This window comes from Sander lucioperca, chromosome 20 (genome assembly GCF_008315115.2).
Source record: "Sander lucioperca isolate FBNREF2018 chromosome 20, SLUC_FBN_1.2, whole genome shotgun sequence".
NCBI classification, from domain to species: Eukaryota; Metazoa; Chordata; class Actinopteri; order Perciformes; family Percidae; genus Sander; species Sander lucioperca.
In genome coordinates this window covers 15747442-15762700 of record NC_050192.1, presented here as the reverse complement: position 1 = coordinate 15762700, position 15259 = coordinate 15747442, and the positions used below count along the sequence as shown (strand labels likewise).

Here is a 15259-nt window from a genome sequence, read left to right as displayed (position 1 = left end):
TGGCTTAAATAGACATTAATTTAACTAATATTGTCACAATTGCAATGTTTTGGTTTGGTGCGTGAGCAGGAATCTTCTGCTTCCTGGATAAACTACCATTTGCTTTTATATCTGTTTGAAAAATGCCTGTTCATTTTTCACAAAGTATTTGGCGTGCATCAGCTCATATGTTTTGAAGTTGGCAGTGATGTGCAGCAGAAATGCTACATTGTGTTTTGAAAAGGCACATACATACAATGTACACATGCCATATTCTCAATAAATGCTGTTTGCATATTTAATGTGTATTGATGTGTACAGCTTCTATTGACATGTTTGATTTTTATGCATAAGATTGCCTTAACATACATTATATAAGACTCCCTCTACACTTTGTTATATGAAGTTAAAGTCAATTTTCCAAAACATATATTTAATGTTAAACATGCCTTGCATGCCTCATGCTTTTAGTCTCTTTTTTATACCATACATGTTGCCTAATCTTACACCATAACCATTAAGATGCAAATTGCGTACAAGCATTAGTCCTTGTAATAAAAGGTGATTAAAGAAACAGCTGGGCTCTCAATTATGCGTGAGACCTACCCTATTAGTTGTACTATACTACTATATGTTGTAATATGTACGTTTTCCTATCCTATGATACTAGTCTAATGCATAAAATGTATTTTGATTTAGCATTTTCCTGATTATGAGGCTATATTATCTGTTTATTCTTTTTACGTCAAAGGTCGAGCAGCACGTAAAAGAATCTACAGACTCACATTTGTATCCATTCATGAACAAAACCAAGAGCATTATTTGTCAGCATGGATTTCATGGCCATCAGTTGAACCTCTTGATCTCAGCCATCTAACCGTGTTTCCCTGAGATTTCATTAGTCAGCGTGGCCGAATAGTCCCCGTCGCGAGGATCCCCCATCGTGATTGTTAATGTGATGCCAAGCGTTTATGTGAAAGCAAACCTATTAGTTCTATGTAAATGGAATCTCACTGTCACTACAGTTTTTTTTCCAGAGGAGCTGAAGGAAAGAGAGTGAGAGGTGGCAGAGCGAAAGAGGGAGACGAAGATTTGTTTTCACTTTAATTAATGGTGTGTGAAAAACTGTGGACCTTTTGTAAATGTCAGCGTCTGTCCTCTGATCAGTTATGTGTGGAGAACGCCTCGGGTTAGGCTGCCATGGCAATAAAGGAAAGGAGGGCACTATAGAGGAACCAAAGTGTTCTGGAAATGTCAGCACTATTTCAATCAACGCGACTTTGTTTAGGATGATTTCTTATATCGTAAAGATGAAAACCTCAAGCTCTGCCTAGAATTCAATTTGGCATAAGTTTGTTTGGCATAAGTTAGTTTTTTCTGTAGTGACGGGACAGTTATTATGTATATTTTATTTGAAACCTCAGTTATTAACTGCAGCATCTGCACATACAATAGGGTGACCAGACGTCCTGATTTGAGCGGGACAGTCCCGATTCTGAGTTGCGTATCCCGAGTCCCGACAAAAGCCTGTTTACACCAACCACTATGAAATTGTCCCGGTTGTCAGCGATTACATAGCTGACGTGGTCTTATTATAGCCCGACCATTAACTAAACCCATGAAGAAAGACTAATAAAGCGTCCAGGGTATGATTTTAACTATGTGTGTGTGTGTGTCAGTCAATCGTAGCGGTCTGCGTCTACGATTGACTGAGAATAAAACAAATCTCCAAATACGTTTATACAGAGTGACAAAGTCAAGTGAATTGCACTGCTGTGTTTTGCCCATCTGTTTTCTGTTAATGTAGATATAAAGGGGAACATAATATGCAATTATCTTAATTTGAAAATGTCAATACAAAAGTATGCTCATGTTATGAGCATATAATAAGCATAATTTTACCTGCCTATATATAAATGTTTGTTTCTGTGCTTTGGGTGGCGGTAGCTGCAGATCACTGCCAACTTCCTTTACTGCACCACTGAAGAGTTTGTTTTCCCATTTAGAACACTAATTTACCAGTTTGTGGCTGAGGTATAGCATGATGTTTGTGCTTTCCCTGCCACTGTTCTGTATGCTGATAAAAGAGAAAGAGACATTGGCGTTAAATTACCCCAATCATTGTTCTAATAAAGTCGCTATTTTGCTTGGTGACACATTTCACAAAGACCTTTTTTAAAGTTTATTTTGGGGAAAAACTGAAATCATTCAGTCTAATTATCAGAACAAAGTGTGTCCCTGTCATGACGCCAGGACAAATGCTTGAAAACTGGAACTCTCATGCTTTAATCAGGACATCTGGTCACTTTAGATGTTTTATTTTGCCAACACAAATGCTGCAGAGTGTTGCCAGCGATGTAGTCCATAGGGCCCTCTACTGGAATGAAATATCACTTTTTTCTGTCTTTACAGCAATGCATTCTACATGCAAATTTTTATGATCTTATGTGTTGAAAAGACTTCAATCATACCATATAATCTAGCCAGTGCACCTATTTGTATTTTATATCTGCATGTGTGTGCATGAGCAATAGCAAGTAGCCACCTGGCAATTTCCGGTAAAGAGCTTGATCCCTCCTCTGATTAATTCCATTTTTCCCCCCATTTATCACAAAAAGAGCTCTTCATTTTCTCCCCCATAACTTTCTCCCCAAACTTGGCTGGTATCGCGCAGACCCTCTCAGGGGTTTGCAGCTTCTCTGATTGATGGCACTGTAGTCAATAGTGTAGAAAGTGAGACAAGGCCACCCCTGGTAAACAACTTTTAATAATCACCCCGCTGATTGAGTGCTGCGCCCGATGTGGCATACGAATCTATTTGTGCCAAAACAATAGGAGAAGAGGGAAAAAAATGAGAGAGAACTTAATATGGTAGAAGTAATTATGTAGCCCTCCACCCCATCCTGCATTTTATTTTTTGACATCCGTCTTTCATTGCTCTCTTTCCACCTCCATGCTCTCCATCACTGACAGCTAAACTTCACTTTAAAGCTAACGTGCGTGGGCGTGTACGCTGAATTATTGTTGCGTACGTTTTTGATGACCAAAGCTGCTTGGAAAGTCAGTAGTGATCACTCATGGTGCGGCATTGGGTAGGCATAAAGTGAGTGTGTGTTTGTGCTAAAATATGTGAGTGCAGTTGTTTATTAGCTGTACAACTGAGACGTGTTGTTGCTCTGTTGATCAATGCATGCGTCTAGAATGCATCATCCTAGAAGCATTAATCTGCTCAAAACAATCGTGTGTGGGATGATTAGCTTGCCATCTGAGTGTCATTACCGGCATTATCATTGGCTGAGCTTTATCCGCAATAGAGAGGAAAAAAGAGATAAGAAGAGTCAGTTTTATGACTTTTTGTCCTAAGATAACAAAATAACAGTAGTTTCTCTGTCAGCCCATAAGCCAGTTGCACGCCCCTGACTCATGCTCAACTCAGTTAAGACACAAAAATGGCAAATAAACAGCAATATCGACCCACTTGTAAGGAATAAACAGACTGCAGGAGGAAGGAGAAATAGACTTTTAAGAAAAAGAGAGAAAGGAGATTTGAGGAATGGGCCGGGTCATGAACTGAGACATAAATATAGAATTTTAGATTTAAATGCTCTTATATGCAGTCGAAGCAAAAACCGAGGCATTCCTGCTCCTGTGTTGTTTTTTTCAGCGATCATGAACTCTTGATTAGGGTGCCATTAACCTTTCTGAACTTGGCAGTGGATTACAGCTGGAGAAAAACGGTTGAGGCACTATTTTTCTTTTGTAAAAGGTAGTATGTTGAAGTTCATAGGGCCTCTTCGCTTCATGGTAAGTGCCCATTGAACTGTTCATATTGGCAATTTTGCTGAGCAGTAGTCAGCATGGTATTTCAAGCGTAGACGCACAACAAAAATGCATTGCAGTGGATTGGCTCATACGTTTCTGAAGTGGTTTTGCATGTTTGAAACAGTGTGAAAACAAAAGTGTTTTGGGTGGTGATGGTTGAAGCAGAAGGGTCAAATGGTTAAATATTGACTGCTCTTGAGTTTTGAAGTTGTGTGTGCTGAAAAGTGAAACTACTCAAGCAGAGTAAAATATCACCGTAAATGCTTCAATACACAGAGGGAGCACAGACAACTGTTTTAGTACTTAGATTGCTTCTGGCTGCATTTTTTTTCCAGAGGTTATGAACTTGTCATTGGGCTGGCATTGACTGGTACAGAATGGGTGCAAGACTTGAGCCTGCTGACTGTGAGCGTGAACTGATGAGAGCAGAAAAATTCAAGGTATTCATAGAATACTATCTATTAACTCTCTTATTTTTTTAGTTTTAATTAAAACCATTAAAATACATTATTCTATAAGGTGTTAGTAGGGGTTGGGGTATCGAAATGATAACCTCAACACTAACACCCACACTTGTGGTTGCATGCGTACTCAAAGCTTTCAACAATCTGTCATCCATTCTCATTCACACTCCCACAGTATTCAAATTACCAAAGGTTGAAACCCCATCCCACACGTCCCCTTATCTTCTCCCTTTTATAAAAAAACATAGCAGGACTTTATGAATTAGTTTTGTTTACACAAGCGTGGACTGATGTTGATCTACTGCACGCTAGAAATACATGAATGTTAAATGACAATTTTTTATTTATACTTTTTTTCTCTTCCAGGGATGTATGGAATTTACTAAAATTGACTAAAACCGTGTCTGTGATTGCATAAGTCATCATATTTAATTACTAACAGTGCTTTCTCCCATCACTCTGTAAGTGCACTATGCAAGTGGGCCGCTTTGGGTTTATAACATGCTCGTTTTGCATCTAAAATATTTCGGCATCATTTTGCAGGTCAACTACATTGAAAAAAATGTAATTAAACTTTACTTGTTTTTTTTTCATGCTGTGGTTTAAGATGTATAAATACTGTTCCTAAACTTCCTGCCAAAACAGATCCAATATCCTTTCCATGGATATCATACAAAATACTATATACACAATATTATAAGAAAAGCTGTGAGCTGAATCACTTGTAGCTAAGTTGAGGATTAACGTATGACTGCTGGGTGCTCCCACAACCTGATAACCCATTGGCAGAACAATGGAATCATTTTTTACAGAATGACGAGTTTGTGTACTTCTGCTTAGATGTGGCTAACTGCAGTACTGTAAAAATGCGAGAGACAGCTTAAACCACCCCCCTTGCCCCAGGTACAAAAAGAGAACTCCACTAGAGACAACTGTTGACATTTCCAAGACAAAAGACGGGCGAGGTGTGAATGTGTCTCCGTTTTCTATCCACTTAAAACTGAACCTGACATGCCTGCACTGCACAGTTCCCTCAAATGGTCCATTACTATAACAATGGAATACGTTTTTACTGCATGAATAATTTGTTTCAACTGTGGTATAGTAATGTAAAAGGAAAATAAAGTGATAAGCATGAATGTATGAAGGCATGAATATTGGGTACTTTGGGTCGTATTTTTTATTCATTTATTTTCTATTTGGGAATAAGGATTTCATCAAAACTGCAGAAGCTTGGGAATGACTGATGGTAAACATGTAGTGTTATGGGCGATTAAATTGCGATTTCATGCTGGTACCGTTATCTGACAACAGAAACATAAAAATATGTTAATTGAAACAACCGCTGGATGAAAACGCAGTATAGGAGACTACAAAGATCATGATTGGACTGAACGGAGGGGTAACTGGCTGCCACTCAGCAGAGTGGCAGGTGGCTGTTTGGCAGCAAAGTTAATAAGACAACTTCCTCTAACTTTCACGCTAATAGACATTTTAAATGCTGATAAAAAAATAGAGCTGCAAAGATTCATTGATTAATCGATTAGTTATCAACTATTAAATTAATCGGCAACTATTTTGATAATCGATTAATCGCTTTGAGTCATTTATCATGAAAAAAATAAGTTGAGATTTCTATGATTCCAGCTCCTTAAATATAGGAGTTTATTCACTCCTCTGTGACCGTAAACTGAATAGCTTTGAGTTGTGGACAGAACGAGACATTTGAGGACGTCAACTTGGGCTTTGGAAAACACTGGTTGAAAACCACAGTTTTCATAATTTTCTGACATTTTGTAGACCAAACAACGAATCGATTAAACAAGAAAGTAATTGACAGATTAATCAACTATGAAACTAATCGTTGCAGGTAAATAAAAAGTAAATAAAAGTTGCAGCCCTAATTAGGGTTGGGTACCAAACTCGGTACTTTTACCGGTACCGACCGAATCATGTCGATACTACCGAGTATTGGTTCACGTGAAATCAAACGGTGCCAAATTTCGGTACCTGAGAGTAAGCGCAAGCTTATCTGTCCTCTCTGCATGTTGACAAAGAGCAGAGGTCTGACACACACGCGCGCGCAGAGGTGCAGACGGAGTAAATTACGTCGGCTCTGCAGTTTTGTTGAAGTCACAGTGAGTCACGGCAATGCCGATGAAGCAGTTTCAAGTGTGGTTACAGTTTTTCAAAACTTCACGCAGACACCTTTCACTGTGATATGATTTTAATGGCGAGCCGAAAGTCGCGGTGCTATTGACATTACACTTCCTCTGAGCAGGCACAACGGTAGTTTCTGTGCCCTGGGGGCTGACTGACAGGCTGAGGTTGCAAGGCAACTTTATTTCTACAGCACCTTTCAGCAACAAGGCAATTCAAAGCACTTTACATGAAACATTAAAGAGCAATTAAAAATGGTCATGATGAAAATAATAAAGGCTAAAATAGAATAATATACAAATACAAGAATAAAAGTTGAATAATTATTCAATTTAATAGGTTGTAGGGACAGGTTTGGGAAGAGAGTTTTTTTTTTTTTTTTTTATATTTGAGAGATTTGTTTTTGTTTAATTTCTGTCAGTGTAAAATATTCTAAATAAATAACAATGTTCTAAGTAAATAGGTTTGGAATTATTTTTACAACTGAAATCATTTTTTTGTAATTACAGAGGGAAAGTACCGAAAAAAGTACCGTTGGGTACCGGAACCGAATTCCAGGTACCGGTAGTGGTATTGGTTCAGATGCGAAAGGTACCCAACCCTAGCCCTAATTAAAAGCCTCACTGATTTACCTGTGTAAAGCTGTGCGTAAGCTGAGCACCCCTCAACTGACATACTGTAACATGTGCCATGCTGCAGCTCAAGCGCGCTGCATCCGCAGCAAAGGTGCGCCTGTTCTCGCGGCAGGGTGGGACACTTCTAAGTGCTGCCACTTTATTAATCAACTGAGCTTTTTACCGGCCAACCTTTTTGCAAGACAACTTGGCATTGCCATCAGCTCTTACCTCCGTATGCTACAGTGCCCCACTCCTACATTAGCACCCACAGCTTGCCAGAGTGCCCATTTTGTGTAATTATACGAACTACAGCAAGCTAATGGCCCTGACAGAGCCGTGCCTAGGCCCATTACACCTCAGGGTGCTGCAAAACACCATTACCACCACCAGCACCCTGGAGTGTTTGTGCACGTAGGTGACAGTCTTTGTGTGAGCAACCTCATCTCTCGGTGTGCGTTCATGTAGATGTGTTGGTTGAAGGAGGTTGGAGGTGGAACGTCAAAGAAACGCAGCAGCTACTATAGACGATTGCCATTTTTAGCCACAAAAGTGTGTCTGTTGGTATGTTTGTGAGCACCACACCTGTCATCTCTGCCCCATTAATTTCCCTTGGGTTTTTGTTGCTCGCTGTGGGGAGCTGTAGTTGACACCGCAGGAAAGACAGTGAGGCACCTTGCAGGACTTTGGGCACTCATTGTACTCACTTCACTTAGCACCATGTCATTCTGCCAGCAAATAGAATATTTGCTTCACAGGAAGAGTGGCCTTTAATTGTCTGTGTGTGTGTGTGTGTGTGTGTGTGTGTGTGTGTGTCACTTTGTTAATAGTATTTGAAGTATTATTTCTCTCTGACTCCATTTTAAGCTTCAGCTCTTATAGCCATCTGTAACTCACATGCATACATAACATAGTTTCATTTAACCCAATGTTCGCACTCCAAACTTTCCAGGTAGAGCATATATTAAGAAATGTGGTGTCTTCATGTTTATCAGCTCTGCTTTGCCTCAGGTTATTGTGTGGCTTTTGTTTTACTTACGCCACACAACCCACGCTTAGTTCTCAGAGTGAATCAGCAACTCTTCTCATTCACCTAAAGGCCGTTTTATGCTTCTGCGTCGAATCGACGGCGTACCCCCGTAGACCCCTCTGCATCTACGCCGGACCCTACGCCATAGCCTGACGTGCACCTCTCGAAAAATGTAACTACACGTCGCTCGGCCGTGGCTTGGTAGCGTTGCATTTCCTCTGACTTCTGACTGATTTCCTGGTTCTCCTTCTCCATAAACAACATGAAATCAAGGAGAGGGTTAACTTTTCCTGCTAAAGATTTACCACCTTGGTCAGAAAGAACGGGAGACACTTTGTTTCTCTCACTATGACTCTAGAGTCGCTACTCGCTCTGAAGATAATCGCCGTCACTCTCTCACTTCTCCCTCGCTCTACACACTCCCCACACACACACACACACACGTGCCGGCTCGATGCACACACCAGCGCACAACTATAAACATCAGGCCACTTACGTAGGCTACGGCGAAAGCTCTGCGTGGAGCCTTCGCAGAACAATAAAACGGCCTTAAGGGGGAAGATGAGGATGGAGCGTATTAAATCAGCTCACCCCGGTCAGATGCAGGTTAAAATAATAGCTACACACACAGCTAGTAAATTTCACTCACCAATTGGCTCTCTGTGTAACCATTATGTTATCCCATTTACTTTTTGAAGAAAGAGCATGAGTCTACTCTATTGACAATCTGCTTTCCCTTCACTATCAATAGACATTAACCACTTTAAGCCTTGCCAAGCGTAGGAGATGGAGAGCTAATTGCCTTCCTTTTGGAGCGTACTGTATACAGTATAATGGTGGATCAATGTGTTTGTCAGTATTGTGGGATAAATGGATATTCATGCCGCGCCCCCCCACACACACACACACACACACACACAAGGCTACCTACACACAAACACACACACATCTCTGTCTCCTTTTTCTGTCTCGTCTGTACCTTTTTAATTTACTGTATCATCTTTTTCACTGATTTCTTCCTATTACACAGAGACACCACCACCATGGATTGCACAGATTCCATATGCCTTCTTTTTTTTCTCACGCAAATGCAACATGCTCATTCACACAGACACTCGTGGCCTCTCAGCGTGGAGTTTTGCCACCTGTGTGGAGTGGAGTGAGTGCTGAGTTCTCCCCCCTGACAGCGAGATGTATGCAATTAAACCGTATTAAAGTCATTAGCCCAACAGAAGTGATAGCCAGCAGATGGTTACCTAGCAGAAATATGCTCCTAATGAAGCTCCTCAGTCACTATGGGTGTGTACTTTTGTGGCGAACGAGGCACAAGTGCACATGTGTATATGTGTCTGTTTGTTTGGGTGTGTTGCCTAACGGCTGTAACACTTGAAGCAGGAATTGATATAGACGGCGGTTGGTCCTTCTCCTGTAGCATAGCAATTAGTGCCTTTTGATGATTTATTTAAAATGTCCTGCTACTACTTGTCCATCTCTATTCCGTGGATGCTAGAAATAGGACATTTTATATATGAGGTCTGGCTGTAAGCTGTCCATATTAATATCAGAAGGGGTCTCTCTAGGTACAGCTGTCCCGACACGGAGGAATGTTCAACAAGAAGATATACTTCTTTTTTTTTTATTTAGCAAAAATTAATTTTGATTTCAGCGAGACATTAAGTAAATACATTCTCTCGCTGTCAGTAATATCAGCCAACATTTCCCATCTGTTGTTTCAAAGGTTTGCATTAAAGTAACATCAACAGCATCACAGTTACTGGTTCTGATATTAAATCTCTCCACTCAGTTCAAGCGTTCAAAATGAACTTAAACAACTGTAAGAGGCTCCTCTGCGTAAAAAATAATTTGACTACAAGTTTATGTGTTGCCAGGATACAGTGTTGTTATTCCATAGGGATAATGGGGTAGTACACGTTGTATCGCCCCAGGCATCCAGGACCACCGGGCCGATGCACAGAAAACTTACTATACACTTATATACATAAATACATACCTTACATACACACAAACTGTGCTCTTTAAGTCACATAACACATGAACTACATGTAATTTAATCAGTTGCAGTATGAACAATGCTCCTTATCCTAATCCTTATTTACCTACTTCCTCTTCTATTTAAGTGAAATATTTATTTGTATTCAGCTTCAGTCAGATGTTTAGCAGGATATCTGCAGTTCAAACATGTTCTTTTTCTTTAGCATCAGAATGTTTTCACGTGAGCAGACATAACCTAATCATAAATACGCAACACATGACGCCCCTTGTACGGACACGCAATCCTTTAGCTGTGAGCAACGTTGGATTTGGAATGCGTGCTTGCGTGTGTGTGTGTGAGAACTAGAGGGTGAGTGATGAAAGGAGGAGCACTGATAGTGTTGCTTTATTGAATACAGATGAGAGAAAAGCAGGCTGAATTCTGATCAGACTGCCTTTTTCTCTCCTCTGTTCGCCATCCCTCAGAGCGAAAAAACTTCAGAGCAGTGTGTCTTTCTGAACCAAGGGGGATGTTATTAGGTCAGCCTTTTCAAAGTCAAGGTCCAGGTCTTCTTCACAAAGGAGCATCCATAACAGTGTTTGTTTTTTTTAATGTAGAATTAACAAGCAGCTGGATTTTGATGGTAGTGATATGGAGCTGTATTTTAGAGAGAATCTGATTTTTGTTTTATGTTTGACGACACCGCCGGCCAAATTAAATTAGTTTTAGCAGCGCTCTCTCACACCGCATGTGAATTTTTAAAATACTACAACAGGGTTTTAATTTCAAGGGCCCACGGCTAACAAAAGTCAGTCAACAAAATAATCACCTTCTACTTTTTTAGTTAACAACACATTTCATAATGTATGTCAAAACTCCTCTTTAAGTTATTCAGAAGGCAGAGGTGAAACACAGCTGCAGACAAATCTGTAAAATCTGGCTAGGATGGCAGCTTTGAGTTTAATTAGTCGAAGAAAACTTGTACTTTTCCCCTCTCCCTCAGTATATAAATGCTTTTTGTTGAAAAGTCATCAGGGTCGTCTCACCGGCTCATTAAAAACCTGCGAGAAAGGAAAGAATTAATGGAGTCAAACACCATCAATTTAATACATAGGAGGGTAAGATAATACAAAGTGCCTCACTGTAGTGACTATACCCACGTAAAGTTTTGTGTGGTTTGACTTTCTCAGCAGTTGTAGAAAGATGAGGGTGGAATATGCAGTGGAATTTGGAAGTACTTTGACAGTGTTGACATTCTTTTTTGCAACAGGGTCCTTTCAGACGGCAGCAAACTGCTCAGGAGTCAGATGAGTGTAGACACCAGAAGACTCAGTGTGATTTGTCCTTCGATGTGATTATTAACACCAGGATTGGTTGTAAACCCTGTTGTCACGGCAATGATTTCAGCCTTGATGATGAAAGCTCCTGGGACACTGATCTATAGTACACACACACACACACACACACACACAATCAGAATCAGTCTGTCTTACTGCTATCCCGTCTCATTCCCAGGCATTAGTTGGCAAGATTGAAGTCACTTGCGTGTGTGAGGCTGTGTGTTGCTGTGGTCTCTTCTTACTTACATAGTAATGTACAGAACAGGAATCTGGGGAAAGGCTTAAGCTCCACTGAATTGTACTTGACACTTTATTCTTTCTTCCCTGATTTTTTTTTCCTACCCCATACCCACACCTGCCTCTTTATCTTCTTTCTCTTTCTCGCTCACAGCTGTTATTAAACCACTTTGACTGACTTAATAACACCTGTGTCACACTCAAATACACAGGAAGAGGACAAAAAGCAAGTCCAACTGTGCCTGTCTGCTACACTAGCATTACCCCAAAGGGTGTACTTTGTGGGATCCCAAATGCAACTGCAGCCTGTAATAATACTTTGTGCTGTAGTTGCATTTGTTTTTTTTGTATTTCTGGGCCCCATTCATACCTGGTATTAACATACGATCTGTATCTGCGTACTTTAAACAGATAATGACATCTGATCACAGGCCTTTGCACCTGGTATTAGTCAGTGTTATCTGTTATGTCCTCATTTAATGTTTCAATGTCCCAGGATGTGACCAGACAGATGGATAACAGAATGCTGAAGTAGTTTTTCACTGTCATTGAACAAACTGTAAATCTGAAAGAAACACCCAGGAGAGTTACATAAAATACATTCCAATGTTGCCCTTCTGACCGCACTTTGTGTAATATTTCCTTACATAGCTCAATATATGATGGATGGCAATATGCAAATGAGGTAGGCCGGGCTGGTGGTCAACAAACATGTTGTCAAGATGAAGGGAAGCAATGCTGCGGATGTGGATTCTGCTTATTTTTCCTTTGCTGAGAAAGATGGTTGTCTGTATCTTTTTTGACGGGTTTGATGAGATACTAGGAAGATAAAGAGTTAGGTGTCCTTTTAACTTGTTAGGTGGATTTTATTTTTTCTTGATTGCATCCTAGCTGGAATTTGATCCCAGTGGCAGCCAGATCGCCGCCAGATGTTGGTGGCCGATTGCATTCCAGATAAGATCTCCAGGTACAGATTACATGAATACCAGGTGTAAATGGGGTCTTTATCTTAACACAAATATTTGAATTAAGGCTGCAACTTGCAATTATTTTCATGGTAAATTAATCAGTGGATTATTTTCTTGATTCATGTTTTGGTTGTTTGATCATCAAACATTAGAAAATAGTGGGGAAAAAATGGCCATCGCAATTTCCCAGAGCCCGAGGTGACCTCTTCAAATGTCTTGTTTTGTCTGACCAACAGTCCAAGACCCAACATTAGTCAATTTACAATGAGATAAAACAGAGGGGGGAAATCAACACAACGGAGAAGCTGGAATTAGCGAATGTTTGCCATTCATGTTTGAAAAATTACTTACTCAATCGAATCAATATCCAAATAGTTGCAGATTTATTTTCTGCAGACGAATAAGCTCTAGTTCTCGATCCTTGTCAAGTGTACACCTAGTGTACAACTTCTTCTAGACTACGTAGGAAATGTAACAACTTGGTTCTTGGTGAGATACAGAGGATTCACAATACCAATGTTAGAGTCTGATCCTGACCTAAACCTATGCTGCTGAGTTTGTAAATTAGACAGTTTTTTTTTTTTTTTTTTTTTTTTCTGTATAGTATAATAAAATGCATCACCTACTGACTTCCCCTCTCATTCCTTTTCTTTTCCTGATTCATCTCCACTTAGAGTGCGTTCCATTAACCTTGGAACTTGGAAGCCGGAGCTGGGAATGACGTCATACCCGAGTTGAATGCGTTCCCTTTACAAGTCTGATTTTTCATTGTGGGGTTAGCTCTAGCCAGGTTAGCCATTGTTAGCAATACCAGTTGATAAAAACGCATTACACTGTTTTTTGTGCATACAAAACAGCATAACATGTCCATAGATAGAAGATAGACAATACTGTGTGTACAACTGATTTAGCGAGACACAAATAAGACAGAAGTGCTAATAACTGTATGTTACCACAGCTTTCACTACTGTTGATGCACAGGATTTGGATTTGGATTTTGAGCTTGGGTTACTTGGAGGTTGTCCGACTTCCGAGCTCGGAAATCCAAGTTCAGGGGGCGTGTTTCCGACTTGGACCTCAGAAAATCCGACTTCCGATTACAATTGAAACGCACTATTACAGTATATTGCCTTCTCACATCACTGTTTGATGTTTCTCCTAAAGTCATCTGTTCAGTCATTTCTGTTCTTCCTCTTGCAACGTTATGTTTATATTGTATATAATTTTTTTTTTCTTTTCCCCAACAGGGTCTGATGATCCTCCTGCAGAACCTTCCCACAATGCACTGGGGCAACGAGGAAGTGAGCGTACTGCTGGCTGAAGCCTACAGGTTGAAGTTTGCCTTTGCTGACGCGCCAAACCACTACAAGAGATGATGAGCGTGGCTCGCTGCAGCTGCTCCCCTTCTTCTCCTGTTCTTGCTCCTCCTCCTCTTATTCCTCCTTTCCTGCTCTGCAGTCGTCTACTGAACTTAGAGGCCTCTTTTCCTTCAGGGAAGGACCTCCCTTTTTCTTAACCTCCCTTCCCCCATATTGCCCAAAGGGCCTTTCAGCTACTAAGAGATTTGAATCAACCAATGACTGAGAGGACATGCGGTGTAGCATTTTAACATATTGATGGTGGAGCCTTTTTTTTTTAAATTATTATTATTTTTCTTTGATCAGCTCTGAAATGTGCTCTCCTTCAGTCCAGTGCAGAACCCTCTTCAACCACAACTTTTTGTTAGAGTTTGGTCCACTCAAGTACAACCTCAGGCCTGATGCAGGACCACGAGCTCAGCGCTGCCGGGAGGTTAGTCTGGCTCAGAAGATTTTTCTTTTCTGCTAAAAAAAGAAAATCCAATGCCATGGCAATACATTGTTTTTTGTGTGTCCTGAGGCCAAAATGTGACCTTTGTTTCAGTTTGCAAAGATAAAGAAAGATAGCAAAAGGGCACAGCGCTGGATGGTTTACATATCTGAGCCCGCTCTCCTGGTCACAACACCACCTGAAGGAACATGACCTCTCCTGTTCTTTTTTCTTTCAATTTTTTTCCTCCTGCTGCGTGCCGAGAGGGGCACCGTTTGTTTTCCCTCATGACAAACTAACAGTAGGACTTTACAGAGAGAGAGAGAGGTTGTCAGTCTGTGAGGGGAAACGTGTCTCCCTCCTTCTACAAACCACAAACACCAACCCAGTCCCTCCCCCTTTACCCCGTCCTCCCACCCGCACTGCAGAGTCCCACGCAGATCGACATGACAGAAGCTAATAAGCCATTTGGAGGAAGACAGCTACTTATTCCCACTCGACCTGCTTATATATAAAAGGGCCATGTCTTATCTTTTAATAACCCCTCGTCTCTGAACCCAGGACTACCTCAGAACACACAAGTAGTGAAACCTAGAAATCCACATACATACATTTGCGCATATGTCGTTAAATTTAGAAACATGCACACATCAGCACGTGGGCAAAATAAACTATTTCAAGTTCAGTTCCGAAATGGAATCATCTCATGGAAGCTAAGTTAGGATATTTACAGAACAGAAGTGCTTCTTCACAGGGTTGTTTTTGAAGTAAGATCCAAATGAACAATTTTGCCTTAATTAAGATACAAGCTGTCTTTGTTTACTCTCCCTTCCTCTCCTTTCTTTTGGGCCCAATTTTTCTGGG

General features: G+C 40.6%; 1 protein-coding gene across 2 annotated transcripts in view; it reads left to right on the top strand.

Moving 5' to 3' along the window:
• tbc1d22a (TBC1 domain family, member 22a) overlaps window positions 1-14439 on the top strand; it is a 133532-nt gene extending 119093 nt beyond the window's left edge. For both annotated transcript variants that reach the window (XM_031284838.2, XM_031284839.2), the window contains exon 14: window positions 13855-14439. In XM_031284838.2, the coding sequence (XP_031140698.1) occupies window positions 13855-13983 (129 nt within the window). In that variant the 3' untranslated portion in view covers window positions 13984-14439. The remainder of the gene's footprint in view (window positions 1-13854) is intronic.
• Window positions 14440-15259: the final 820 nt, after the last annotated feature.